We start from the raw sequence: 26,695 nt of genomic DNA, 5'->3' as shown, positions 1-26,695 counted from the left end.
TTAAACAAGAAACATCAATTTACAAGATGTAAATAATCACTTTTGATACAACTAGGAGTATGAAAATAATCACATACTTCTCTAAAACATAGCTGCATGGGATTTTATCCATCATTCTGGAGATGAGCATTGCCTTCCATCAATGTTTTAGTCAATGCAGTCATCTTAACCTTCCATCTTATTCTTCCTGAAGTTCAGGTACTGTCTATCTTTTTAGGCACATCATATTTTTACTTCAAGTAGGTATTCACACTACCACTGTAAAACAGTTTAAAAAAAAAAAAGGTTCTGTAAAATTTCTTTGTATGTAGCTCTCACTAGCATTTTGACTAGGTTTTGAAAGACTGCCTTAAGTTAGCAAGTCTAGTTGGGCACTTATTTCCATTGTACTGGGTCACTCAAATCACAGTCACATGAAACCCGTGGTTTATCTGAAACCTTGACTGTGCTCATTTTTCCCTCATCTTCATTTTCTGAAGCCAGTGAACTGTATGATAAATAGTTTAAATAAACAAGTTTTAAATGAGTTCTCTTATGGATCAACCTGACACAGGGCCAAGGTTGTACATGATGCACCAATTTTCTCCCTTCCCATATCATGTCTTCCTCACTCCTATTTAATAACATTTAATGCCATTAACGACACTCTACTCCACTTAAGTCATTCAACAACCAAAGAGCGAGCGCGCTAGCATTATTATCTGTTTTATCAAATTAAATATTTTAATTTATGAGGGAGCCATTCTTACCCCATTGTAATCTGTGTGCATCTACCTCAGTACTAAGCTGCTCAAAGAAGAGCAGAGTTTAACAATTAGCACAGGGTCACAGCATGTTAAGGGATTTTACTGCATGCTACATATATTGGTGTTCAGAAAGATTAATGGCAGTAAACTGCATTAATTAATCATCTTAATGAGCCTGATTGTTTCTCTAAAGGAAATGCAAGAAAAACCGTTCTGGCCTACAACTGGAGAACGTGTGTTGTCTTCCACATACCTCTCTCTATTGTTCAAGTATCCTGTGGTTACTAAACCGCAACAACACATGGCTCACTCCAGAATCCTACAGCCTCCAACAGCAGCATTTTTCCTAAGAGCACTCTGCATTTGTGAAAAATGTCACCGGGGACTTCTCTATTCCAGGGTGACAAGAGGACAAAAAGCAACAAAAAAAAATAACCCACTAGCATGGGGTGGTAGTGGTGCAGTGTTTAGTCCTCAGATCTTATTTGCATGTAAAGCTCTAATTTCATACTAATTCCAATGGGACCAGTTCTTTTACTCCCTGTAGGTACCATTCAAGACTCCAAATGATCACTTCCAGACAGAGTAACAGTTACTTTTAGGTTCAATTTTAGGTTTATTTTCAGTTTACAGATGTATCAACAACTTAACTTCTCCCTCCTCACTCAGACTTAAAAGGAAACCTTCCAACAAGTATTTTCAAAAGACATGCTTGATACTACAACAAATTAACATACACTAAAACTCAATTTTAGCAAATCTAAACAAACTCTAAATTGCCAGCATGCCTTTCTTTCAGCACTCAGTGACAAAGCACAGCTGAAAGCCATTTACCACCCAAGCCTAACAGAAGTTTACTCCACCACTGTTTGGCAATAGCAATGAGCAGCCTACTCTGGCATGATTACCAACAAGACAAACCATCAAATACAACTTCTCCCAAGCAGCTGGTTTCTCTGCTCCTGACATTATGGCTTTCATTAGATTAAGAGCTTCTCTTCTACTGTGAGGAAATTAAACTTTTGTTATTCTTGGTTTCAGCTAATGACATTTTACCCCTCCTGAACAGAAACTGAAGTTAAAATGGAAAGACTCAGGTCTACTGCTCTTTAAAATACACTTTTACAAATTATCACCTCCTTTTATCACCGCTTCAATTTACTCAAGTTAATAAAAATAACACATCTTAGCTCAGCTTTCTGACATTAAACATTGCAAGAGGCCTACACAACAGCCTTATCTACAAGTCCACCTCAGAGAAGCTACCTGCAATACAGATGTCAGAAGTTGCCTGCAGTTTGAATTTCAAAAGCAGCTCGTATCAGCCCACATCAACCACATCAAAATATAGATCTGTTTACTTCTGTTTGCTTCACAGAGAAAAGATTTTTGCCTTTGTAGCTGTAAAAAAAAAAAAAAAAAAAAAAAATCGATTATCGATTTTAACAAGAGTAAGGAGCACTCAGAACATCAACAAACCAAATCCTCCATTAACCCTTGGGAGAAGGTCCTGTGGCAAGCTTTTCAGCCCTTCAAATAAGTAGCTGCCAAATAAATAAAGACACCCATGTATAGTGGCCATATATTATCATCTGATCAATCATTATATTTTGCATTTTTGGGGGGCTAAAATTCTTAACAGTCACACCAGCTGCCCAGATGCATGTAAGGAGAAGCTTCATTTAGGCCAGGTATCATGTATTTGTCATTATACCTATTTGCCCTGAAGCACACAGGCATGCCCTAGAAGTCACATAATTAGAACAGTTAATGAATCATTTTAACATTGCAAGTCCTTAAGGGCGTCTTGGAACCTCTACCAGATTTCATGAATTTCCAACTGGGTATGGGGAAGTAATGAAAAAAAAAAGTCTAGATGATTAAAGTTTCTTCCACAGGATAAATTTACTTATTATAAGAAATCACTTCCAAGATACTCAGATGAAGTACCAGTATCACCAGGGAAAGCTCCAACACACTTTCATACACAAACAGCAAGAACAGAGAGAAGCCAGAAAGATTTTTTTTTCCCATACTCAAGCTTGTACTCAGATAAAGTTCTTAATGCCACGCTGCTGATTAAAGCTAACCACCGAGTCCAAATCAAACTAACAACACCTCTCTCCCAAAAGGAAATGCTTTAAATACGTAAAATAGAACCTTAAACAGCTTAAATATAAAAAATTAAGATCCTAATATGCAGTGAAATGTCTGAAATTCCATTGGACCCACGGCAGAGCAGGAGATGCAAAACCTAGAGGCCTCGCACCGCTGCCAACAGGCAATACAGAGCACGAAGTGGCAGGAGGACAAAACTCCCCTCTTGCTATCTCTAATAAGCAGACTACCATGTCCTTGCTGTCTGCCAACACCAACCGCTAGGGAAGCTTAAAATGAAGTTCATAAGTAAATTTTGACACCAAAACCAGCTACAGCAGTGGATCGGGGAATGAGGTGCAATCTGGCTATAATTTAAGAGATGCTCTTCACAACTGGAACAGTCATTCTGATGACGAGCATAAGATGCTCACAAAACAAAATTAGTCCAATTGCTACACTGAAAGGATAATTTCAGGGGGAAAAAAAAACAAAGAGGAAAGCTTGTGAGAGAGCAGCTCATGGAAAACAGAGAACACTGGTGGCTTAACTGATCAAGTGCCACAGAAGATGATCACGAAGCAGAAAAAATTTAAGAAGAGAACAACCTCCAAGTCACTCAGAACCCACCAGCAAATCTCTTCATGCTTCTCAATCACGACAAAAATCACAATCCATTTTCTACAGTCTTGGTTCGTGGTTTCTAAGAGAATATACACCAGCATACGTGCACCCTTTCGATAGCTTCCACTTACAGGCAATGGGCTAAGAATGACGACCGCCTAATTAGGCACACGTCAAAGCCTACATTTTTCAGTACTACAGAGCCATATCCAGACTTCCAACAACACTTCAATAAAATTCTGTAAAAAGAGATACAAGAAGCAGCCCATCCACCAAACTAGCTAACTTAACCTCAGAGGCAAGGCAGGACAGACCTTATTCCAGATATGAGACTTGTGCTTAGGAGATAAGCAAGTCAAGATACCTTTAAGGTAATCCGGCAGACCCATTTTAACAATTCTAAGGAAAACAATGTCATATATAAACAGTGTACCGGAGGAGCAGTAAAGGCTCTGAGCTTACTCACGTTCTCTTATTTTCCTCTATAAGAGGAAGAGGCATGGTTCCAACAGTTTTACAAGATTTAATGAACACGAGTGAAACAGCTCAACACCATCAATCTTGGTTTTTCCCCTTGCCAAGCACCATGCCTTCTGCAGGAACTCACTCCTTGCCCAGAAACGAAACCACGGTTTTCTGCTTCTTCCTCTTCTTCCTCGGCTCCCCGGCAGTTGCATATAATCCAAGTTCAAACTCTTGCACTAAAGTTTTACGGAATATACAAGCGTCTTCAGTTACCAGACACTAAATTAGCTACCCCAAAAATATAAAAGAAATATTGTAGTCTATAAAAGAAGACACAGCCAGACTCAAAATCAGGTTGCCAAAGAATCAGACACCAACTCCTGTTTCAGTCAAAATTCCTCACTATGCAGCAAGGAGAAAGCTTGAATAAAAATGAAATGACAAGAGAACACTATTAAACAAAATCTGCCTTTAAAAATGATCCAATGTCACACATGCTACTTGTACTTTATGAATGTAACCAATTTGACAGGAGCAGTAACTGAATACAGATTGTAGTTGACACGTTGACGTATTTCTTGATTTAACAGGAAAGTCTTCAACTTTTTACTGGTTTCCTAACTTGAAATAAAATAACAGTGAAAAAGAAGAGACGAGAACCTCACTGTCCACAAAGAAGAGCCCACAGCTAATAGCAGCTGGTTTAGTTCTTCAGCTGGCTCTTTCTGGACAGGGACAGCCAGCATTTCAGCAGATTGAATTCTTAAAACACTAGATCAAAGTTTGTGCTATTCATTTACTTATTTTATTATTAACAAGTCACAGAAACTTCAAGACTTGCATGAGTTTCAATTCAACCTAGGAAAATTAGGTTTTTGCAAATAAATTTAAACTTGCATCCATAAGTTAATTGTAAACAAATGACAAATGAAAATGCTTAAGTGCAGAACGTGAAAAAAAATTATTTGCTCTAAAAGCTATTTCTTTTTACCTTAAGAAAATTATATTGGCTGATAACAAATACTTACTCTACATATAGGTGCACCGTGGTTGAATAAAAAGCAGTATTAGAGAGAAAGCAAAAAGACCGCCTTTGAATATAGCTACCTAAATAAATACCATTTAGGTGAGAATATCTGGTAAATTATAAAACCAGAAACATATGGGGACAAAAGACACAACCTGACTGCCTACCTATAGCACAAGAGGCAACTGTAATCCATAACATATTGCTAATTTCATATACTTCTCCACTTCTGGGATAAATATACTGCTTAATAAGACAGACATAACAGTCTCCATGCAGGTTTTACATTCAGACTATTAATACATGTGTGCAAAACAAAATCCCTCTTTTCTTTATAAGAAAAGTGTTCTGAAAACCCACATCCACAGAGGATGCCCTATATTCCTTACAGCTAGGTGAAGATAAACTTTGCACTGCATATAGAGCTATATGCAATACAGCTTTCTGTTAAAAGTAACCCAGTTGTTTGAGCTTTGAAATGCGAGAGTAAGTATTCCAACAGAATGAACAACACCTCTGTTAAAAAAAAAATATTCACATTATCCTGTCGACAGCAAAGAGCCCGTCAGTTCAAGTAGGCCTGCTTCAGAGCTGCCATTTATCCCCCCTCACCAGTTTAGTTCCACGGCAGCAGCATAATCCTCCCGCTTTGATCAGCTGCAAAACTGCTTGTTTTAAACAGACAGATGCATGGAGCAGTCAAATTCTGCAGTCGGTGATCTTCTTGCAGACTTCCCAGCCTGGAAGTGAGCACCAAGCAGCAAGTAACAGAGCTGGATTCCTTAATTAAAGATCAAGAATATTTGTAAATAAATATATGTACAGAACGCTTATTAAATAGGCCACTTTTTATTAGGATCCGAACAGATAATTTTTCTCCCACACACTGAAGGAAAGCACAGAAGACTAATTTAAGGTCAGTGGGCAGATGCGGTGTACCACAGAGCTACGTAACTAGGGAGAGGACACTGCCTCCTCTCTTCCACCTTTTCTCAGAAACAGCCACAGTCTTTGCAACAGAACTTTGAACTCTCCATCAACAAATAATTCCACCAAGCATGGTGTACAAGAGAGGCACCGGATAAAAACCGGTCAAGTTGCTCTCAGACAGCATGCTCCCTGCTTTGTTTAGGTTTCAAATAGCCATTTGAGCCTTTGTTTTCAGTTCAAATACCCTCCTGTCACGCTCCAACATGTAAAACTGAAGATCTAGATAAATTAACTTTCCAACAAAGACCAGTGCAACGCTATGCAAAACAGAAGGAATTAATGCTGTGTAATCCAGAAGCTGGAAGTGCAAAGCAGCTGCACTCACTTCTGACACAGTAGCAGAACTGAAGTCTAACTTAGTGTTAAAAACTCTTACCAGTGTAAGTCTTGAAAGATTAAAAACAGAACAGCATGACCAAACGATGACCCAAACCAAATCTGAACCCACAACTAAGACTCAAACACTTTAAATAGAGAAGTTGCCAACTCTGACCATGCACAACACAACACTCAAGCAATAAGCATAGTACTTCAAGCACTTCCTCATTTTTGCTAATTTCTGTAAATAAATTTAAAATTGAAAAACAGAGAATAACAAAATGCCAGTTCTCAAGCAGTCCAAGACATATTGGCTTAGCCTAGCCAAAGGGCTAGAAAAAGTAAACATAAGAATGGGAAGAGAACTCAAGTGGCAGTGTTCTCCATTCCATTACAGCCAAATATTGTCATCTGAAAAAAAAATAATTGAAATAATACCATCTCTTTGGGTTACAGTTACAAGCTACTCCTAAAAGATGAAAACCTGTACTGACATTGGTTAATACTCTGAGAGGTTTGGGGTTTACTTCCTCCGTTTAAAAATCTCACAACAGCAGAACCACGTGAAGACTGCAAGGTCTGATGGGTATTTGCAAGAGAACTCAAGGAAGTTGTGGTATTTAACACTATGTCTAAGCTTCTTCCCTTCTATTTTTTTTTTTTAAATTAGAATATTTCAAGTGGGATCTCCTATAATTGGTATAAAGGGATAATACAGCACCAGAAGCTGAACACTTCCATTCTCCAGACTACGCTTTGACAAAAAAGACCTTTTTCAAACTCCAACATGATTTTGCTGAAGTAACTGCAAAAAATTCTGAAAAAAGAGTGCAAGTATAAAGTGCAGTTTCACGTAAATCCCAGCTTCTTACAATATTTAGAATAAATCTCCCTGCGTTATTTTAATTTTGCACTTCCAGCACAATTCAGTATAGGAGTTAATAAAAATCAAGCCCTTCAGGTACCAGAAAGCTAAGGCAAACTGGAAGCTAGTATTTGGAAGGCTTTGGCGTCGTTATTCAGTATTTAAAAAAAAAAAAAAAAACCAACCACATTCAAAAGCCCACAGTATCAACCGTAATCTTGAGGTTCTTGTGCCACTTTCCCTCACTATAGCAGAGAATCACTCATTTATCTGCTATTGCATATGGTGTTTGTCCAGCAAAAGTAACAGAAAAATTGACGCACTGGCTAGGAGGCATAACGGCAGCTCTCCAAAGGATCAGCATAGGTGGAAGTTATGCTGGGGAAATTCATAAGGCAGGAAGAGAATACCGACACTAGCCTTTTTTTACCCACTCTGAAGAGTAAAACAGTAAGTGAAAATCTCAAACAGACATCGATCTAGTTATGTACAAAAGAGCACACAATGTCATAATTTCTCTTCCATACTCGATAGGTAAAGCTTCCAAACATCTTAGAAAATAATTATCGTACATAAGACCAGCCACCACGAGCCACATGCTACAGTTGAACCCTAACAAGAGAGGGGGAAAAAAAACAAAAGGAGAATTGCGGCCAAGGAAAAGAAGGTGATGGAGCAGAAACATCTCTTCCCAAACTCACCCCATTATCACCCATATACCTCAATAACCATGAAATCACTCCTGAAATGGATGGAGGATGGCAAACCCCTCCGGCATACCCTGCTTACCACATAAATCGGATTCAGTAAAATTGCCTCGTGTGTAGGAGACTGCAGAGTTGCCACAATTAAGGCCTGCTGCCTTTGGTTTCAAAATAGGCAGTTAACAGTTTTATGTAAGTTAGGTAAAGAGACCAAAGTGTTTAAGCACATGCTATAAAGCATTCCTGCTACTACTGAAATACCAAACTAAAGGATTTGGCAACCTAGCCTTACTATATTAGCATGGGTGGGGGAACCTTCTCAGCTGGCGAGAGTTCCTGCATCAGCAATTCCTGACTGACAGCTGGGCTGTACCAGCCTCCCTCTCCATGTCCCCAGGGAAATGAATTCCACGTCTGATGACTAATTCATTACTCGGATTTGTGCTTAGGCAAGTCCAAGCCCAGATCACGCACCTTCCAACGCTGAATTCCTCCTCAACCGGAAAGCTAGCGGGTGCACATCTGCTCCATCTAGAACGCTGCATTAGCATGCGGCCACATCAACCCAGCTCAATCAGCTGAGAACAAAAGCCAGAATTGAATCTGTAGGAGCTGGCTGAAAGCAGAAGAAACTGAAAGGGAAATTGGTACAGATCAATTCTAGCTGAGCTGCATTTGGATTTCTAAAACTGGAGGGGCAGATTTGAAAGCTCTTTTGTCAGTACCTTCGGAGCCTTTGAAACTCGAGCTCAAAGTCCTATTTAACACCGACAGCAGCAAACTAATCTTCCACTGCAAGACGACATGGGTGCAGCTAACACCAGAGCCAAAGACACCAGCTGGGGAAGAACAGTGTCCACATATACACAGAAACATGAGCCAGGAACCAAAAGCAGCCTGGCAAGCTCCACTATGTACTGCAGCCCCTCCAAGAGCCGGGGGCCGAGCCCTGACCCAGCTCCTGGCAGGTTGGCTGCACACAGATGAACCTGTTCACCTTTTCCCTTCACTATCCTTCTTGGTCCTTCACTTTCCAAGGCTTCACCGCGAAGAAGACATCTGCTGAAAAGAACAGTATTAAAGCTGTGGCAGGCTCCCCACTGCTTGATGTATTGCTAAAACTCACACCTGATACGGGGTATTTTTGCAGGATCTGAAGTGCTCACCAGAAACAGCAGTCACCTTACAGCCAGGATCATTACAGCAGATGGGGCTGATCAGGTGTGGCAAACCCTACAAGCTCAGCATCCTGTCTCTAACCCTTCTGCCTCCAACTGCTCAAAATTTAATTCACAATCCATATTTTACCGACTTACCCTGTGAAACATGAAATTTTAATAAACAAGTCTTATCGACGTCCTACTAATTAAAACTACACCATAAATGAACATTGTGTGTTAAGAGCATCACCTACAGCATCTGAAACCCACAAATGCAGCTTCTATATACACAATTATCACTTGTGAGCACTGATGTTAATCCAGTTTGATCACGCAAAAGGCATTCTGACTTTTGTTTTTCCTTTACCCTCTCTGGGAAGCTTTCTTATCTCTAGGCAATTCAGTGAATTGTAACCTCTTAAAGGCTTCAAAAAGACAAAAAACTTCAAAGAAATGTTTTTCTGCACCTGTGTTTACCAAGGTCCAAGCAGAACCAAGCCTTGACCCAGGCTTCTAACAGAGAAGCATGTTCTCCTGTGGCTGGGCAGGGGAGAAACTGAACCTTTGCCTTGGATTGCCACAGAGCTCGAGGACCATTTGGCCTATGTGAAAGATTATGAAGTAACATGGAATGCCATATCAGGCTCTCAGATTATTTCCTTGCTTTCTAATTGCTACTTCTGATTAGGGAAGACAAAGTCATACCAAAACACTGAAGTACAAGCCAAATTCCATTAACCTATTTATAGAATTTACTTTATAGGTACATCAGCCAATCCTGCTCATGATTACCCCATTTTACTACATTGCCTGTGACTCACTCCTACAGCTGTGCTCATAAGGGAGCTGCCTTTAAAAAGCATACCTGGGTTCACAGGTTAGCAACCACGCTGTAAATGCTGCCGATGCCCTGATACACAGCATTAAAAATACAAAGATATTCACAATGAACTCATATAAATGATCAATCAGCTGGAATAGGAAACAATGAGAACAAAGAATGGGGGTTTAGACCAATGATGCCCGTTTTTCCCTATAGCTGACACATTATGGGACTGACAACTAGGCAGGTTAGTTGGTACCGAACTGCTCCGTCTCAGCAGAAGCGAGGAGCTCAGCAGAGCTGTCCTGGAGAGCTGCGCAGGGACAGGACACCAGCAAAGGCGGTACCAGAATAGCAGCCTTGGCCACATGTCAGAACAAGCCTGCAACTGTGGGACAAGATCGATCCCGAGTTAACAGCTCACTCGTGCTGATCTTTTCAGCTTCTCTGCACTTTGCCCCACAAATATATTAGAAGCATTTATAAAAGCGTGCTAAGGAATTACAGTAAAAATAAAACCAAGATTATAAACACAGTCTGGATGCCAAATTTGCCTCTTTTTGCTATTTAGAGCCCACATTTCAGCATGCAAAAAATTCTCACGCACCTCAAAATGTGTGCCTGGAGCTATATAGCACATGCAAAATAAATTGCATTTATATTGGTATGTTATGGCATGCAATTTCCCTCTTCCCAATCACACTGCCTGCCTCTCTTGTTAAGTCAAATAGCCTGTCAGCTTCTCATCAGGAAGTAGAAATTGGTTTTCCGTCTCCTAGGAGATAAACAAGGCTTCCCCCTCTGCAGAGGGGAAGTTGAGCTGCTGAGTGCACAACGCAAGAGCCAGTGCCCGCAAACAGGCAGGCTGGGGTGTGTTCGCCCGCGGGCTTTGCACCATCCCAGTGGCACTCTGTGCCCGCTGCAATGCCAGTCACCTTTCTAGACAGAGCAGTAACTACTAAAAAGTAGATTTGTGTATTTTCATGCAGTTTTCTCTGTGATTTTTTAGCTGAACATACACAACTGATTCACAGTGCTGCTGCCTTACAACCAAGGAGCTTTAGGTACTCTGACATACTACGCGTTAGTAAAATATCCTTTATACCTCTCTGCAGTTTTCTTGAAGCTACATCCCTTCTCAGTTCACAGGGGAACAGAACCATAGGATCGGACTTTTATATTTAGGCTGTAATAATTCAGGGGAAAAGGGTTACCACACTCAACAAAAGTAGCATAAAACAATCTAAAATATATTAACTAAATGGCCATATAATAAATGGAATAAAATACATATTTTTAAACTCAATTTTTTTTGAACTGTGGCTTTGTAAAATTAAGATGCTGTAATTTTGCAGTTTTCTGCTGTAACTAGAGATTATGTATTTACAAAAAGCACAATTACATTTTAAAATTAATTCATTATCTACTTTTACTAAAAAGGGGTCAAGCTGCAAGGCTACAGATACACCGTAAAAAAAACACCCTCAAAAAAACAGGTGAAATACGCAACTAGCCTTCATTTTTACTTCAGGACTCCGGAAGAAGAAACATGACCAGGAGTGGGTTGACTTTTCACCACATCCTTGCGAATTTTAAAATTACTTAATCAAACAGACAGACCTTCTCACATTCAGCGACGATTATAGTGATAGCCACTGCATGGTGCGGCCTTACAGCAGATTAAGGTAACACAACTGAAAGGACCACTCCAGCAGGAGGGTGCCCAGGGACAGCCTTTGCTCCTCCACCGCATCACACAGACGTCAGGACTCCATGGGGTATTGGCGGGTTGGCCATTTTTCTAAGGCATCTTACAAATAGCTACGATGTAGAAGAATGAGATTTCCTTCCAGGGATATTCTGCTCATTCCCTTGCCCACAGCATGCATTTTTAAAGAGATAGAGAAACCAATCAAATTTAATTCCTATTGCATTATTCACCAAGTAGCTATAGTCTCATCCAAAATCTTAATTGTCTAATAATTCAAATCACCTATTTCAAATACAGCTCCAAAGGAATGACTAGAAACCCAGAGGCTTCCTCCTACACGCACATTAAATCTTGCTGATAAGATGTCTAGTGCAGTCTTTTTTTGAAACAAAGCAATATATACTGGCCTCTTGTATATACATGTGCAGTGCTTCTTCACGTCTCCAGCCAAAATGCCGTTTGATGTTTCGCTGTTGTCTCAGGAGTGCTTCATTGAAGGCCTGGCTGTCTGTCAATCGTCCAGCTTTGCGAATCTTTTTCTACTTTCCAACCCTCAAGTTTTGACCACTAACATGAAACCTGGCACATACCAGTTAAATTACAAGCACTGTTAATTCCTGTAACCACTAAAAAGGTAACAGATTGGCATTTTTAAGTTACTGGAAAGCAAATGCAGGAAGGAAAAAAGACGAAAAAAGGCACCGTTGAGCATTTCTGATGTTGCTGTTACCCTACATACATCATTAAGGAATCGTCTACAGCCCTTCTGCAGCTGAACTGATAAGCAGTTTGCAGACTTGCAAAAGAAACCTGCCTCTAGGTGCAGCCCTTTCATATAGGCCAGCCTTGACTACCAGGTCCAGCTTTCACTATTGCCTCCTGAGCTACATACAGCTCTTTGATTATCCCAGGTTTAATTGTTCTTAGTATTCAATACCAAAGGATGCTTAAGTAAAGAAAAAAAAGGGTACAGAACAAAATTACAAAGCAATTAACTGTCCTGCCTTGAACCTATATGCTTTGGTACACTTAGAACTCAAGTTCTTCACCCAGCGTGAATGCCTCAAAGCTCTTTGAGCTGCCGAGGAAGTTACCCAGAATGCATCAGAAGACAGAGGAAAAGGAAAAAAAGGCTTGCTCAGCAACAACATGAGCTTCCCGGTTTGTGCGCACAGATGAAGCAGCATATCAGCCCAGGAGCTGGGAATGGAGCAAATGGAAAGTGTGAGGAAGTCCAGTGTTTCCACCAACTGCAATCACAAGCTTCCTTCAGAAAGAATCAGTAATCTACACAATCAGTGTGCTAAACTACTTTCCACCACAACCTTCTTTGTTACCCTGCATGGTCCCACACCAGCCCAGAGAGGACCAGGGGTACTCGCCCATGGACTTTCTGGAGCAAGTGGTTTCTAACAGCTGAAAGGGTTCACAGCCAGGTGCAAAAATACAAACGAACTTGCAGCCCACAAGAACCAGCACCTGCATGCAGGCCAGGACCCTGAGCACACCAGGCCCCAGGGGCAGCAGCAAGGGCTGCTCCCTGCTGCCAAGAGAGCTCTGAACATACTCCAGTGCCACAACTTGAGAACTTGTGGCCTATGCGACATAATAGAACCAAAACTTATATTGGCCAGTTGACTGCACTATCAACAAGTTGCTCTCAATCATTCCAGCTCTGTACCTTACCTGACCTTTATTCCACACCCACGTTACACTAATTAATGGTTAAGCAGAATTCAATCACTTGGTCCTCTGTAGCTCTGAGGAAGTCACTATATCAACAGCGTAGGTGGGTCTGCATTACTCTGAATCAACAAAGTGGCATGCGTTGGTACAAAGCAAGCACCGCGGTCAGTCTCAATGCTGACTTGCTGTAAACACTGTACTGCTTTTGACAGCAAAATGACTTTTACGTGAGAAGGCGGTACACTACATTTTCATCTAGACATCTGTGCTCCAAATATTTAGTGATCATCCAGCTGTTCTCTCACACTACTCTGCACCCTGCTCCAACCATATGCACTGTTTACCTTTCAAATTTTATTGACCTAGGGTAAGAGAAACCAGACATCACCCCCTTCTCTAAATGCTGGTACGCAGCCAGCTTCTCCTCCTGTCCACCGTTTGCATGCTCTGGAAGCTAACATTTTCAACAAGCCCAATAACCTATTTTTCTATAGCTAGTCCAATACCAGGCATCAGGTCTCCAACTGAGAAGAGGACTGCCATGGGAATTTTTTTTTTTTTTTTTTTTTTTTTAGTTTACACACTACTTATAAATACGGAGGCCTCCAGACTGAATTACAATCTGCACAGAATCAAGGGCCAGCATCTAGGGTGTAGGACCCCAACCTTCAGTCGCATGCGTCCTTCAGAAGGACACCGATCCCCATGTCCTTTATGGGTGTGCAACAACATAGTGAAATAAAGAAAGCATTCATCTGCTTGTCGCTGCTTCATGGTAGTTGACATGAAGCAGTTCTGTTGAAGACTCCTTTAAGCCTAAGCATTCCCATGTAAACAAAACCCCAACCCACTACCAAGGTAAGCTTATGCAATTGGAAATAAATGTTTATTTTGAAATAAAAAGAAGACATCTGTATATAAACCATAAGCCTTTGATCAACCCTACAAAGCATGTCTGCATATAACAAAAAATTGTCAGCCTCATAGCTTCCTTTGGAAAAAAAGAATGTGATTTCCCACACCCTGCTTATTCACTAATATTACTTATCACCCTAAAGAATACTATTTTATTTATTTAGTAACAGAAATAAATCTAAACTAAAGATTTGTAGCTGTCAGTTAACATGGTAACTGCATTACAAATGAAAGCAGAAACAAGGGTGTAACCACACGGGACCCGCTGCCAGTGCTAGCACTCTCCAAACGTCCCAAACTTGGACCTCTTGCTTTTCTAATCTAGCACAAGTAAATAGGTGAACATACAGATTACAAGTACTAGCAGAGGATCTCCATTACCAGTAAAGCTTTGCCCCTACCAATCAAATGTTATTTTAACATCATCTATTAATTTTGGGTTTGAGTTCTATCTCAAAGCACCCCTACTTCCCACTCCTATGCTGTTACACCATTCCAGCCCCACACAGCCCTTCAACAAGCAGCGATTCTCATTCAAAAGGTGCCACTGGAATTCAGGATTGGGATTAAACGGAATAAGTAATCTCCATAATAACAGGATACAACAGAACACTCTTGTACCATCTGATATTACAACAACAACGTTTGTTTACGCAAGTACTAAAGGGAGGTTAAATTTCAATATCTGAAAGACAAATATTCTAGGAAATAATATTTACAGTGGACCCTGTCCATTCGAGCAGATAATCAGAATGAATAATTTACAGCCACACTTTCATCTCCACTGCAGCTGAGAAGAGCTGCATCGTAAAGAGCTTGGGGAGATGCCGACACATCTGCTCACCAAGTAGAATAATCGGGAGGACTCCAAGCAACTGTGGTCCAGTAACCTGTTTTACTTAGGTGACAAATCGGACAGGAAGCAGTGGTAGGAACAAGGAATATAAAAAAATAAATCAGCATGCTCATGGTGAGGTCAGCATTTCATGCTTTTGCGATACTGCACATTCTGCCTCGTAGAAAACAAGCGCTACACTAGACTTTCACCTCTAAATTGTCACAGCTTCTTCCTAAAGGTAGCTTAGGGTAGAGAAAGGCTGCCTGCTCACAATGACCTGGCACACTTGCATGCAGGCCTTCCTGCCATGCCACAAGGACTCAAAAGCTGAGAACATCATGGCAGCACCAATTCATCCAGATTGCTCCAGTGACAGCAAGCATCACGCAACAAACAGCTAACAAAGCAAACACACATCAAAGAATTTTCCAGAAACTCAAGCAAGTCATGCCTGGGAATCAAGCATCATTTGATACTTTTTCCAGTGATGCGTATGAGATTGAATTAACAGACTAAACACTGATTTTGTACAGATGATGTTCAGGTGGAAGGATGGTGCAGTTTCATCAGGGGAAAGCCTTGTAAAAAAAAATTAAGAATCTAGAGGAATAACATTGGCATAAAGAAAACCGTTGTTACAAAGTAGGCAGACAAGGGGAAGAAAATTTTATCTTTGAACAGATTAAAGAAATCCATGTGTACAGCTAGCAGCTGCCAAAAGAGACATGCATACAGTCTGGTATAACTCTCATGAAATACAGGGATCCAAAGCACCCTGCAACAGTGTCAGGGGACAGCTATAAACATTGTCCTCCTATCATTCTGCCTTGACAGGTTTTGCTTATTCACATCTATAGGTTTTTTTGTTTAACATAACAGTCTGTGTTTGTTACCTGAAAATGGGAAAAAGCAGATGGACATAGGTATGATTCAATGTAGCACAATGAGAAGGGTCACCATATAACTAGATAACCAGTAGAGTAAAAACTGCACAATTTAGATCCAAGATCCTCTTCCCAGCAACACTTTGTCCACTAAAATAGCACTAGGACCACAGTTGCAGAGCTTAAGAGTCATTCTGAAGTTAGCTTTGTTTACCTAAATACAAACCCAATAAAAGCTATTAATGATGGATGGTTCACCTATTACCTGCCTTGCCTATTACTTACAACATGCTTTGGTTAGGCAGCACTTTTTTTTTTTTTTTTTAAGAGTTTCCAAAATGCTTCCAGCATGCTACTAAGCAATACAAAGCATTTCTGTATGTATACAAATTTTACCAACTGATATGGTAAGCAGCCTGCAGCAGAAATCTAAGAAACTCATTCACAAATCCTGAATTACACATCCAGCCAAGCAGAATAAGGACTAGAAATAGCCTCAGCTTTGGCATACAAAACTCCCTTTTCTTTAGTCCAATGTATTAACTGAAGATTAGCTTTACAATACGTATAAGGTAAATCAAAACCAACTGTGCACCTCTACAGTGTGTCTGTGATCAACTAGATCAATCAGAAAATAGATTTTAGTTAACCAGTCTAAAATGAGATTACATTAGGCTCATACTGGGAAGCTGGGTTTCAGAAGCACACTCCTGTAGTTTCTGTGCTAAGCTCAAAATAACACAGAAGTATCCATCACAAAATCCATATTAAACTGAAAACACACAGGCCAACAGCCAGCCCCTGACAATAGCTGCTACACGCCCCCCCGAAGTTCAAGGAACTTGCTCTATCTCCTCTGACAGGGACTAGAGCAGTGTTTTGGGCACAGTTTGTATGCAGTCACACACTAACCCTGGCCTAAGGTTTCTATAAACAAAGGCAGCAAGGTCTTAAAGGAGAAGGAAGTAAGCAACAGGGACGGAGAAATGCCTGGTCTTGATCCATTTCCAGTACAAGCCTTTCCTAAAGCTGCAGCTCATGGAAAGACACCTGCCTTCCCTCTGTCACCTCTGCACTCCTACGGGCAACGGCAGAAGAATCCACTGGCTCAAATACACCTGCCGGTACAGACAGCTCAGTCACTCCAGCGCAAATAGCCTGGCCCCATCCTGAGCCACACACAATTTTCAGAGAGGAACCCAGAGACTAAGAAGCAAAACGGACCCTGAACAGAGAGAAGGGAGGGAGAGAACACACTGACAACAAACGTTAAAAAAATCCAACCACCATGCACATATTCACATTCACTTAATGAACAAAATGTGAAGGAATTAGTATAGCTGCTCTCTACTTAAAAGTAGGTCAGGCAAGACAGAGTTAAATATGAGTGGTTCAAAATAGTTTGGATTACTTTGTTCTCTACAGTACAGAGGAAGAGACCTGATCCCAAAAAAAATGAACAGAAGACACTTTTCCTAGGTAGAACAATGTTAAGTCATTACTTTCCTTTGGTTGAGGTTTTGAAAGCATCAAAGGAGGCAGAAGCACAAGTTAAAATTCTTTTAACATTTGGAAGAGCATAAATATAATATTGTACCATTTTATGCTTCACCTTCTCTTCCTTTGCCAAATAAGTTTACACACAAACATCACAGCACATTACAGAAATCAAGATACTGCAACCACTGAAAAAAAGAAATCAAAATTCTGAATTACAACAATTCGGAGTTTTACAGCTAGCAACTCAAAGCGCACCTTGAAATTCTAGGTATCACAAGCAAAAGCCAGTAAGTCACATTCAAACATTAGACTACAAAATTTTATTAGCACAGACACCATTTGCTCCCATTGTCAATAATAAACTAATGGATAGAAGAAGAAAAAAAGTCTTGTAAATGCTCAGGTCTTCCATAAAACTAATGCTGGACTTTGAACAACATTACTAAGTTGCCTATAGAAGTTAATAAAGATAGTTAATTTGGCCTACACAAAACACTTTAGTTCCTCTTAGCTAGAAAACTAGTTTTATGCTGTTGGGGAGAAAGGTCCTCTAGGTTTGCGGGTGTTTTTAAGCAATTTTGCCACTCAAAAAAAAAAAAATAAAGCGAGACTTTCCTCTTTTGCCAGTGTACTGCTGGCAAGTTTTCCTCAGTTTTCCAAAGATAACCCATAAATTTTAGATGATGCTAGGACCATAACCTTTAGAAATCTAGTTCTAGGACCTGCATTTTAAAGAAAAGGGTGATTGATCTAACAAAATTAGCAGGCTGAGTCAAGTGAGCAACCAAGTGTCAGGTTGCACCTAAATATTATACCTGTCTGAGCATTGCTTCAATGAAGTTTTCAGCTCAGACTGCACCTCTTAAGAGTATAACTGAAGATTGCCCCATCACACACATTTAGTCTATTAACTATTGCAGGTTTTGTTTTAAAATTCTAATCAAAGAGCAGGTAAGTAGAGTTAAATCCAAAAAACTAATATTCCATATTGTTTTAACAATGTCATACCTCATTTCCCAAATCTAATCAACACAAAGAAAGTAGTTAATAAGCTAACATTAATAGTGACTAGCATTATTCATGTTAGCCAACTGACTACACTAGAAGCAGCAGTTGTTCTTCCGCTCTATAAATATGCAAGAAAGAAGCCCAGAGCTGCATTCAGAGAGGTTAGTGAAATTAACATTGTACTGCAACCAAAGTGAAAATAATAAAGGTAAGGAGGTTAAAAAACAGTTTGAAATCCACATGAAGGGCAAGAAAGTAGGGAGTGAAGCAACATAAAGGCAAAAACTTTTCAGAACTTCAAAGACAACCAAAGAAAGAAGAAAGATAAAGTAAAAGGTTCTATTGAGAAATTTTGCACAGATCATCACTTAATTAAACAAACTATTCAGAATTCAGTGAGCTTAAAACCAAATGCTGTACTAAAATAATCTAGAACACTCAGTGGCAATAAACACATGCAAACAAGAAAATATACTCATCTCCACATACAAGAGGCAGCACAGCATTCAGGAAGGACATGGAACGAAAGGATGAGACTCTTCCAGTTCAAATTACCAGTAACAAACCAGGAACAAGTATCTCTCTAGCACAATTATCTCCCGAAGTGGCTAGCTGTCACAGGAAAACAAAGATCTATTCTCAAGCGATGAAGAAAGTACTTCCACCAGTGAATGCCCTTATAAGCAAGAGAAATCCAGCTGTTGAAGTCCCAAACTATACAAAGACATTTATTGTCCTAATGACAGAGGACAAAGAGTTCTAACAATCAAAAATAGCACGCAGGCTGTGAAAGGCCAGGCATTTGCCCATCAGTGTATTAAGTTTACCAATTTAGGAGGACTGAGGACAGAAAAGTAGCAGGACTATGTGTCCAGCACCCAATGCCAAGAAAAACATGATTCTCAGTTACAATTTGCTTACCTTCTATAGAAGGGGCCTGGTCCACAGCTGCATATAGCATCTCTTTCAAAGCCTGCAAGGGAGAGGGAGAGAACAAGGAATACAGTTAGTATTAAAAAAAAAAAAAGTTACATTGTTTTGATACGCCTGTTTGAAAACAAAAGCAATTAAAGCCCTTTTATCCTCCAGACTGACACAGAAAGCTATGGAACATGATGTCAACACTATCACCTGTATTTCTGTTAACAAGAGAAACAAGTTCACTTTTACTGACTGCTTTGTCTAAAGCCTGTTACCTTACTAATCTATAAAAATTCTTCCAACTGTATTTTTCAACATCTTCCTTTGGAAAAATGTTTCCCAGTTGGTAGAATGTTAAAAGTTTTACATTTAAAAAGAACAACAAACAAACCACAAAACTGTTGCATGACACAGAAAGGAGTTTGTCAAGGCAAATGGAGGAAAAGCAGCCTCAGGGATTTCTTATCACTGTTATATAGGAGTACAGAAATACATGTACATTCTAAAAGCTGAAGACAACATGACGAAGGAGATTAGGGAACCAGGGGTGATGGCCTTCTCTTGAGGTAGAAACTGAAGGACAATATTAACACCAGCCAGAATTATTACCAGGTCTTCGCAGCCTAGAGGCACCGTGAGCTGCCTCCCAGAGACCACAGACCAAGCCGCTCACCCACGCTCAGACTGCTGGTGCAAGAGATGAACAGTGCAGGGAGCAGGACCAGGAGGCAAGGTGGTCTTACAGCTAAATACCAAGCACCCCAGCAGTAACCCCTTCCATTACCAGAGCCAGAGGGAGGCACCACATCAGAAACCTCATCACCTGCAGCTCCTTTTCAGAAGACCTCTTAAGACAGTTATTAAGATGCTGGTATTATTCCAGCCATAGACTAAAGATTTGCTCGCTCTCACATCACAAGCGCAAGCAAGAATCAAATAAACTGAATTCAGATCAATGGCTGAAGGAATAGGTTGAACCACAATTTTGGAACTAGAAGCCACCAGGAAGGGCCCATTCCTACTGCTGAGTGATTTGTTTACACACACCGCACATCACCTGATAAAGATGGGCATCTTAATGCACATACTGAATGTGAGTGTGCTTCACACACAGCTGCTGCAAAAACTAGATTTTATTCCCTCACTTTTGAACTCACAGAAGTCTAACACACAAAAGTCATTCAGGTCTTTCGAGTTCCTGTCTCTTCTGCCTGCTTCCCAACACATCCTGTACTTCTATAATCCTACACCTTTGCATTTACCATCTTGTGTGTCCGTCCATTTCCCATCCCCCCCAGACAAAACATCACAGCCTAAATAACAAATTCCCTAATACCCTCAAGGCAAAAACCACAAGCTCAGCAGCTGGAAACTCAGCACTGTTCTAACATGGTGGTTATGATCCTGTTAAGTAAATATAAGGTCTAAAGGACATGTCTGTTTATCACAAGATATCCTAGGTGGCAGGCTACACCGGCAGCTCAGACATCTCTCAAAGGTCTGATTCCCAAGTCCACAGAGGTCTCAACAAAGTTCACTTGCATAAATGTTTTCCCAATGGAGCCATTGCTGAATGATCATCGTTCCAGCAGCACAGCTCTCCTCTACACTCAGTGCTTTCTTTAAATTCCTCCCAAACACTGGCCGCTTCAGTCCTTTTTCCCCCCATGAGTCACTGGCCAGCAGCGCATGATCTGCCTCCATACACTAAGTAGTCAAAAAGCCTTCCCCCTTTTTCATCCCACTCGTCATCCTTGCCTAGCTGTAACTTTTTCCATGAACCACAACCACACGCCATAGCATAAACAAACCTGAAGAGACAGCAAATTGAAAGTCACTGTAGTAAGAACTCCATCCCTTAACCCACCCAAAGGTAAACCTGCAGTGTATTTCCTACCTCTGGTTTTAGCAGTCATTTTAAAAAACAAATTAAAAAGGACCACAACACCCAATGGTCCTGCACTAAACAATCTTGAAAGCTGAAGGTATCGATCATCCCACAGACCTCTCCCCATGCAGACTGACATATTACAATCTGGCAGCTGCAGGGCAGCAGATTTTGTTACTGCTTACCTGACCTATATAAGTAAACCAATAACCTGAAAGTGAAAGGCTCAGTGCGCCTTCACACCTGAAGTATTTAGTCCCCCAGATTACAGAATTTTAGAAATGATTGTTTCCAAAAGTTATCCATCACTGTCAACTTCAAACGTTTAAGAATTACTCGTTCTGCCCTCAAACTAGACAAAAAGGGTTATTTCCTTACTTTAAATTGTGCTAGTGATACACCTTGCACCAGAAAGAAAACACACTTAAAAATGCAACTGTCAAACCTTAACAGTGAACAAATTCAAGGACAAAAACCTTAAAATGCTCAAACAAAACTGTTGTTTTAAACAAGTAGCATTCAAACTGCTTACGCTCTTCTAAGCTCGTCCGCTAACACCCAGAAGGACAAATAGTGAAATAGCACAACAGATTTGTGTCAGGAGGTGGCAAGCCTGGGTGTGAACTGCCTATCATGAAGCAGGGTTTGAAGAGCAGAATTGGCCACCTCCCAAAAACTGAAAGCCTGTTTCTGGAAGAGAGACCCTGAAGGCAAGCAGGCTACCTCAGCTATCAGTTTCATTTTCCCCACCTACTTCCTGCTGGAGGTTGTGTCTCGGAAAAATGATTTCTAAAACTTAGCAACCTGTTTCTCTTCTCCAAAGGCAAAAGTACTTAAAACCTAGAGTCTCCTTAAAAAGGGAAGTCACCTGCTCATACCTTTTACCCATCTCTCCCATGAACTTTGTACCTGTAGTAACTGTGCCGATTCTTCTTCTTCCCCAAATGCTGCAATTTCAAAGGTATTAAGCACTTTTTCTTTAAAAATACCATCAGACTTCTGCATCCAGATAAACAAATTCAGGCCAGATTAACTGAAACAAAACTGCCATCTGGCAACTGTAAAACTTAACCGAATTTCCATCAGCCAGACATACACTTACCTTTAGAAGTCTGAGCAAACAGAGCAACACTCCCCTATTTCTCTTAAAAGCACTCCAGAGACGGACACAAGAGCAAAGGAAACCTGCAGCATGATTTGTGGATAAACAGAGGACTAGTAACCCAACAATTTCACTGCATCAAAAAATGCGCATTAAATGCAGTGAAGCACACTCTTAGCAAAAAAGCATCAGCTGAAATTCATCAAAGAGTTACCTTAATTTGTTCAGTACTGACTATGTGAAAAAGAGAATTCTGTTGTCTCACATGAAAAGATGGGATTTTGTTTGTTTTCATATTTTATCTTTACACCAAAGGAACTGAAAGTAAATGAATGGTTCAAAACTTAAGGTTTTAAAACAAGCAGTGCACTGAAGCAGTGCACGCCGCAGCAATCGTTTAACCGGCTGAGAAAAGGCTACTAACTTCACATAAGAAGATATGCTGCCAGATCCCCTCAAACAAGGTGAGCAAACCTTTTCACTGCCACTGCCAGGGTCAGGGCACATCCACAGGTCACTGCACAGTTGCACGGTGAGAACCACTGCAGATGCAGCAGCTGCGGGAGCCGAGTGCCCAGGTACGTGTGCGAGGCAGCCAGCACCCCACGGACTTGGCACACCCCCCTAAAACTGCCTCTCCCCTCTGCTGCGGTCTTTCAACAGAGAATGCAGGGGTACAGAAACTTGAAGCATTATTTTTAACAAATAGGAAGTTTTTGGACGACAGCCGTTGAAATCAGGACCAAAGTTGTTTAAAACTTTGGCATATTTAGTGTTTAACATAATTAACAAACATTTCCACAAATTAAGCGTTTGTCAATATATTGTTTTAAACTCAATCGCATCCAGGGAGTACCCTGATAATGACACTCGGTACTTCAACAGTAAAAATGCCCCTTGACATTGGGATTGTGTATTACGTTATTGCCACTGGTCCTCACATAAAGCCCTCCTGATAATTTGCACTGACTTAGGTTTCAAGAACCATGATCTCCTTCTATGACCAGGTGGTCATAGTGGACTAGTGGACTCGAGAGGAAGGACGAGAGGAAATGGCCTCAAGTTGCGCCAGGGGAGGTTTAGATTGGATATAAGGAAAAATTTCTTTACTGAAAGAGTGGTGAAACATTGGAACAGGCTGCCCAGGGAAGTGGTGGAGTCCCCATCCCTGGAGGTATTTAAAAGACGAGTAGATGAGGCACTTAGGGACATGGTTTAGTGGACATGGTGGTGTTGGGTCGACGGTTGGACTCGATGATCTTAGAGGTCTTTTCCAACCTCAATGATTCTATGGTAAACCATTGGTTGGGAATGCAGTTTGCGTAGTAAATGTGACATAAAATTTGCATGCTTTCATGCAATCTTTAGAATGGAAATTTGTAATGAAAAGTCAAATCAAGTCAACCAAGGTTTGCGTAAAGCTCCATGTTGATGTTGACCTAGTCATGGCAAATGTCTTTGTGAAAAGCTGAATGAAACAGAATAGCGTATGTCATCATTTTTCCTCTTTTCTACAAGCCAAGTGTTCTTTCTTAAAAAGCAGATGGATGGTAATGGTCACTGCAGAGCTTTCGCTGAAAGAAAAGAAGAATCTAAGCCATAGCTATCAACATATAACTTCTTTTTGCCTGTTTAAAGAAAGCGAATGGATTTTTCTCTCTCCAAAGCTCTTCCACTGACCAAGTATCTGCCCTAAGCCCGGGCAACTTCCATACTTCCTACAAGCAGTTATAATACTTAAACAGATTTTTGCTGGAGGGAAAAGATTACGCTAATGGTAAGAACTTTGAGGACTGTAAATTGTTAAAGACCATCTGAAAGTGAAACTACTTTTTTAGGTATTCAAACACAACAGTCTCATTCTTCTTCCTGACCTTATCAGCAATAGGTTACACCCTCCTCCTAGTTTGACTGGCAATTTATGCGAGGCAAAGCTCCTCACAGCCATATTCACTGTGCATCCCATCAAACCAGAGACACGTCACCTGGTGAGGATCTCAAGTTACCTGGGTCCTACCACACTTCGGGAATGCCTGACTGCATGAGTCACCTGCTCTCCAATGGAAATAACTACAAATATCAGAGTAGAAAAATAAGATGACTACATGTAAGCTTTATGATACAGCATGACTTAAAGAAAGCAATTTCTATACCATCTTCTAGTCCTTTCATCAGCATCATGAACTTGACACGGGAAGTCCCTGGAAACAGGAATAATCTTTTCAGAGTTAAAAACCTACACGACAAGATCTCTCACTCCAAAACAGTGCTTGATTACTGTTTTGATTAAGAAGGAAGAGATATAAACTGTCAGATGAAGAAACATTATAATACTATTAAATATACAAATAATTTTTTAAAATTTTACTATGATTCGTGCTGTAAGCAATATTGCACGCAAGTAACACAAGCAGCATTTGGCCTTACGTTTGCTAATCAACAACTCAGAATTTTTCTTGACAAAGGAGGGCTGTATGCTTTTTGCCTCAAGTACAATCAACAAGTAAACCGAGGTAGTGCAGGCCTTTTATGCACCGCACCCACACGACCACCAGTTACTGAATAATAAATGCCAGACTATTCCATTACTGTAATATGCATGAGCGGGAGGCTGACTCACATTCAGCCAGCTGCAACAAGGGAAACAAAGAGTTTTGAAACTTATTACTAAAAACGAGGGTGGCGTTTTTATTTTAATTCACTCTACATTAAGCTATCTATCCAAGGAGAAGATTACTTGGAGTCTAGAAAGAGTACCAACTCGAAGGAAGTTTTTACTGAAATCTACCTTTATTTTAAATTGGGATGGGGGAAGGGAGAACAATATTAATAATACCGTCCTAGTTAAAACATCTGAAAATTAACCTCCTATAATGAAAACAGTGGCCGATAAGCAGCAGAGTTCTTCACACATTAATCAAGGTGTCATAGTTCACTGAGTCTCCTTTACCCTCCCTCTACATCTGTCTGGTCAGCACGCAGCCAAATCTTTTGCCCTTCTACTTCTTCCTTGCCTTCCCCTCCAACACACCTCCAAACTTTCTCTTAGGAAGATATGCAAGTTTTCTGTTTCCAGGAACAGAAAACAACTCTTGCATGGATAACCCACCGGAGACATGATGGAGAACTAAGCTGGTACTTTATTCTATCCAGACAATGGATTTCCTCCTTCTCAAAGACTGATGTGTTATTCGGTCATCTAGTTCTCCACATAATTCAAGGAGATCACGATTTTGTTCTAAAGTAAAATCCGACTGCAGTTTTTATTTTATTCAGGTAAAGGAAAACAAAGGAACAGTCAAAAGGGCAGATATAAAACTTTTCAAGTTCAACATTATAACAAAGCAAGCTAAGATAAATGTGATTTTCCTTGCAAATGCAGACAGATTAATAGGGATACTAGAAATAAATTGCTGTTATAGTCCTAGAGAGAAAATACAGGCCTTCAAATGATAACAAACGTTGTATGGTTTTGACTGACTCAATCAGTCAATAAGTTTTGCTGATCATGGCTCTCCTATAATCAGCTTTCCGTTGTCTAAGCTTAATTATTACTTGTGGAAAAGACTGACATCACTGGCACCGACCACTTTTACTGCTAACACTGAAATAGGAAATGGTTTTACTACAAATAACCACCTTCAGCTTCATCTAGTTAAACTGAAGTCAAGCACCACTATGATAAATCTGAAACTAATCAATCAGTGTGTCCTTTAGAAAGCTGGCATAATAAAAACTGAAAAGCTGTATTCTGCAAATAATTCATGATTAATGCAGCAGAACTTTGTGTAAACAGCGTTCATAGATGTCCCAATTCAAGCGGTTCACCTGAAATCAAGTATGAAACAGCGAGATACAAAGCCTCACTAGCCTTATTTTAAAAAAAAAAAAAAGGGCAATCGATGCCAGGTTTAGTGTCCTGTTTCGAGTCACTCGGGTAAGCTGTTAGCATTACCAAACCAGACCGTGGCCCTTCGCAGGGCAAGGCTCGCAGGAAGGGAAGGCTTGGCCTCCAGCTAGAAGGTGGAGGGTGCTGCCCAGCCAGCTCGCCCGTCGATCTCGCTCTTGGGAGCCGCGGACGGAGGCCGAGAGCCGCCTCTCAAAGTCACCCCTCCTCTGCCTGCCTGTGCGGAGAACTGGCGGTGGTGCTGAAAAACGACTGCTACCGACGGCAGGGCTGCGCCGAGGGCTGCGGCCGGACTCCGGGCCGGGTCCGCAGGGGATGCCCGGGAGCAGAGCGCCGCACAGCCCCGGACTGCGGTCCCGCTGCCTTCGCATCTCTTCTGACCTTTGTCCCACACCAAAAGGTTACAGGCGACAACTAATCAATTAATTGGCCACCCAGCGCTTTTCCTCTGAGCGGTCCCAAGCTTTGGGGGACGGCCGTAACCTCTCCCCCCGATGGATAAACACGTCGCTCTTA

General features: G+C 40.8%; 1 protein-coding gene across 1 annotated transcript in view; it reads right to left on the bottom strand.

The window, feature by feature from the left end:
• Nucleotides 1–19,330, bottom strand: part of XPR1 (xenotropic and polytropic retrovirus receptor 1) — a 105,348-nt gene extending 86,018 nt beyond the window's left edge. Inside the window, exon 1 of the mRNA XM_009275882.1 lies at nucleotides 19,283–19,330. Coding sequence (XP_009274157.1) covers nucleotides 19,283–19,322 — 40 coding nt within the window. The 5' untranslated portion in view covers nucleotides 19,323–19,330. The remainder of the gene's footprint in view (nucleotides 1–19,282) is intronic.
• Nucleotides 19,331–26,695: the final 7,365 nt, after the last annotated feature.

Source organism: Aptenodytes forsteri, unplaced genomic scaffold, assembly GCF_000699145.1.
Source record: "Aptenodytes forsteri isolate BGI_AS27 unplaced genomic scaffold, ASM69914v1 Scaffold289, whole genome shotgun sequence".
Taxonomy (NCBI): Eukaryota; Metazoa; Chordata; class Aves; order Sphenisciformes; family Spheniscidae; genus Aptenodytes; species Aptenodytes forsteri.
This window is presented reverse-complemented; position numbering and strand designations above follow the sequence as displayed.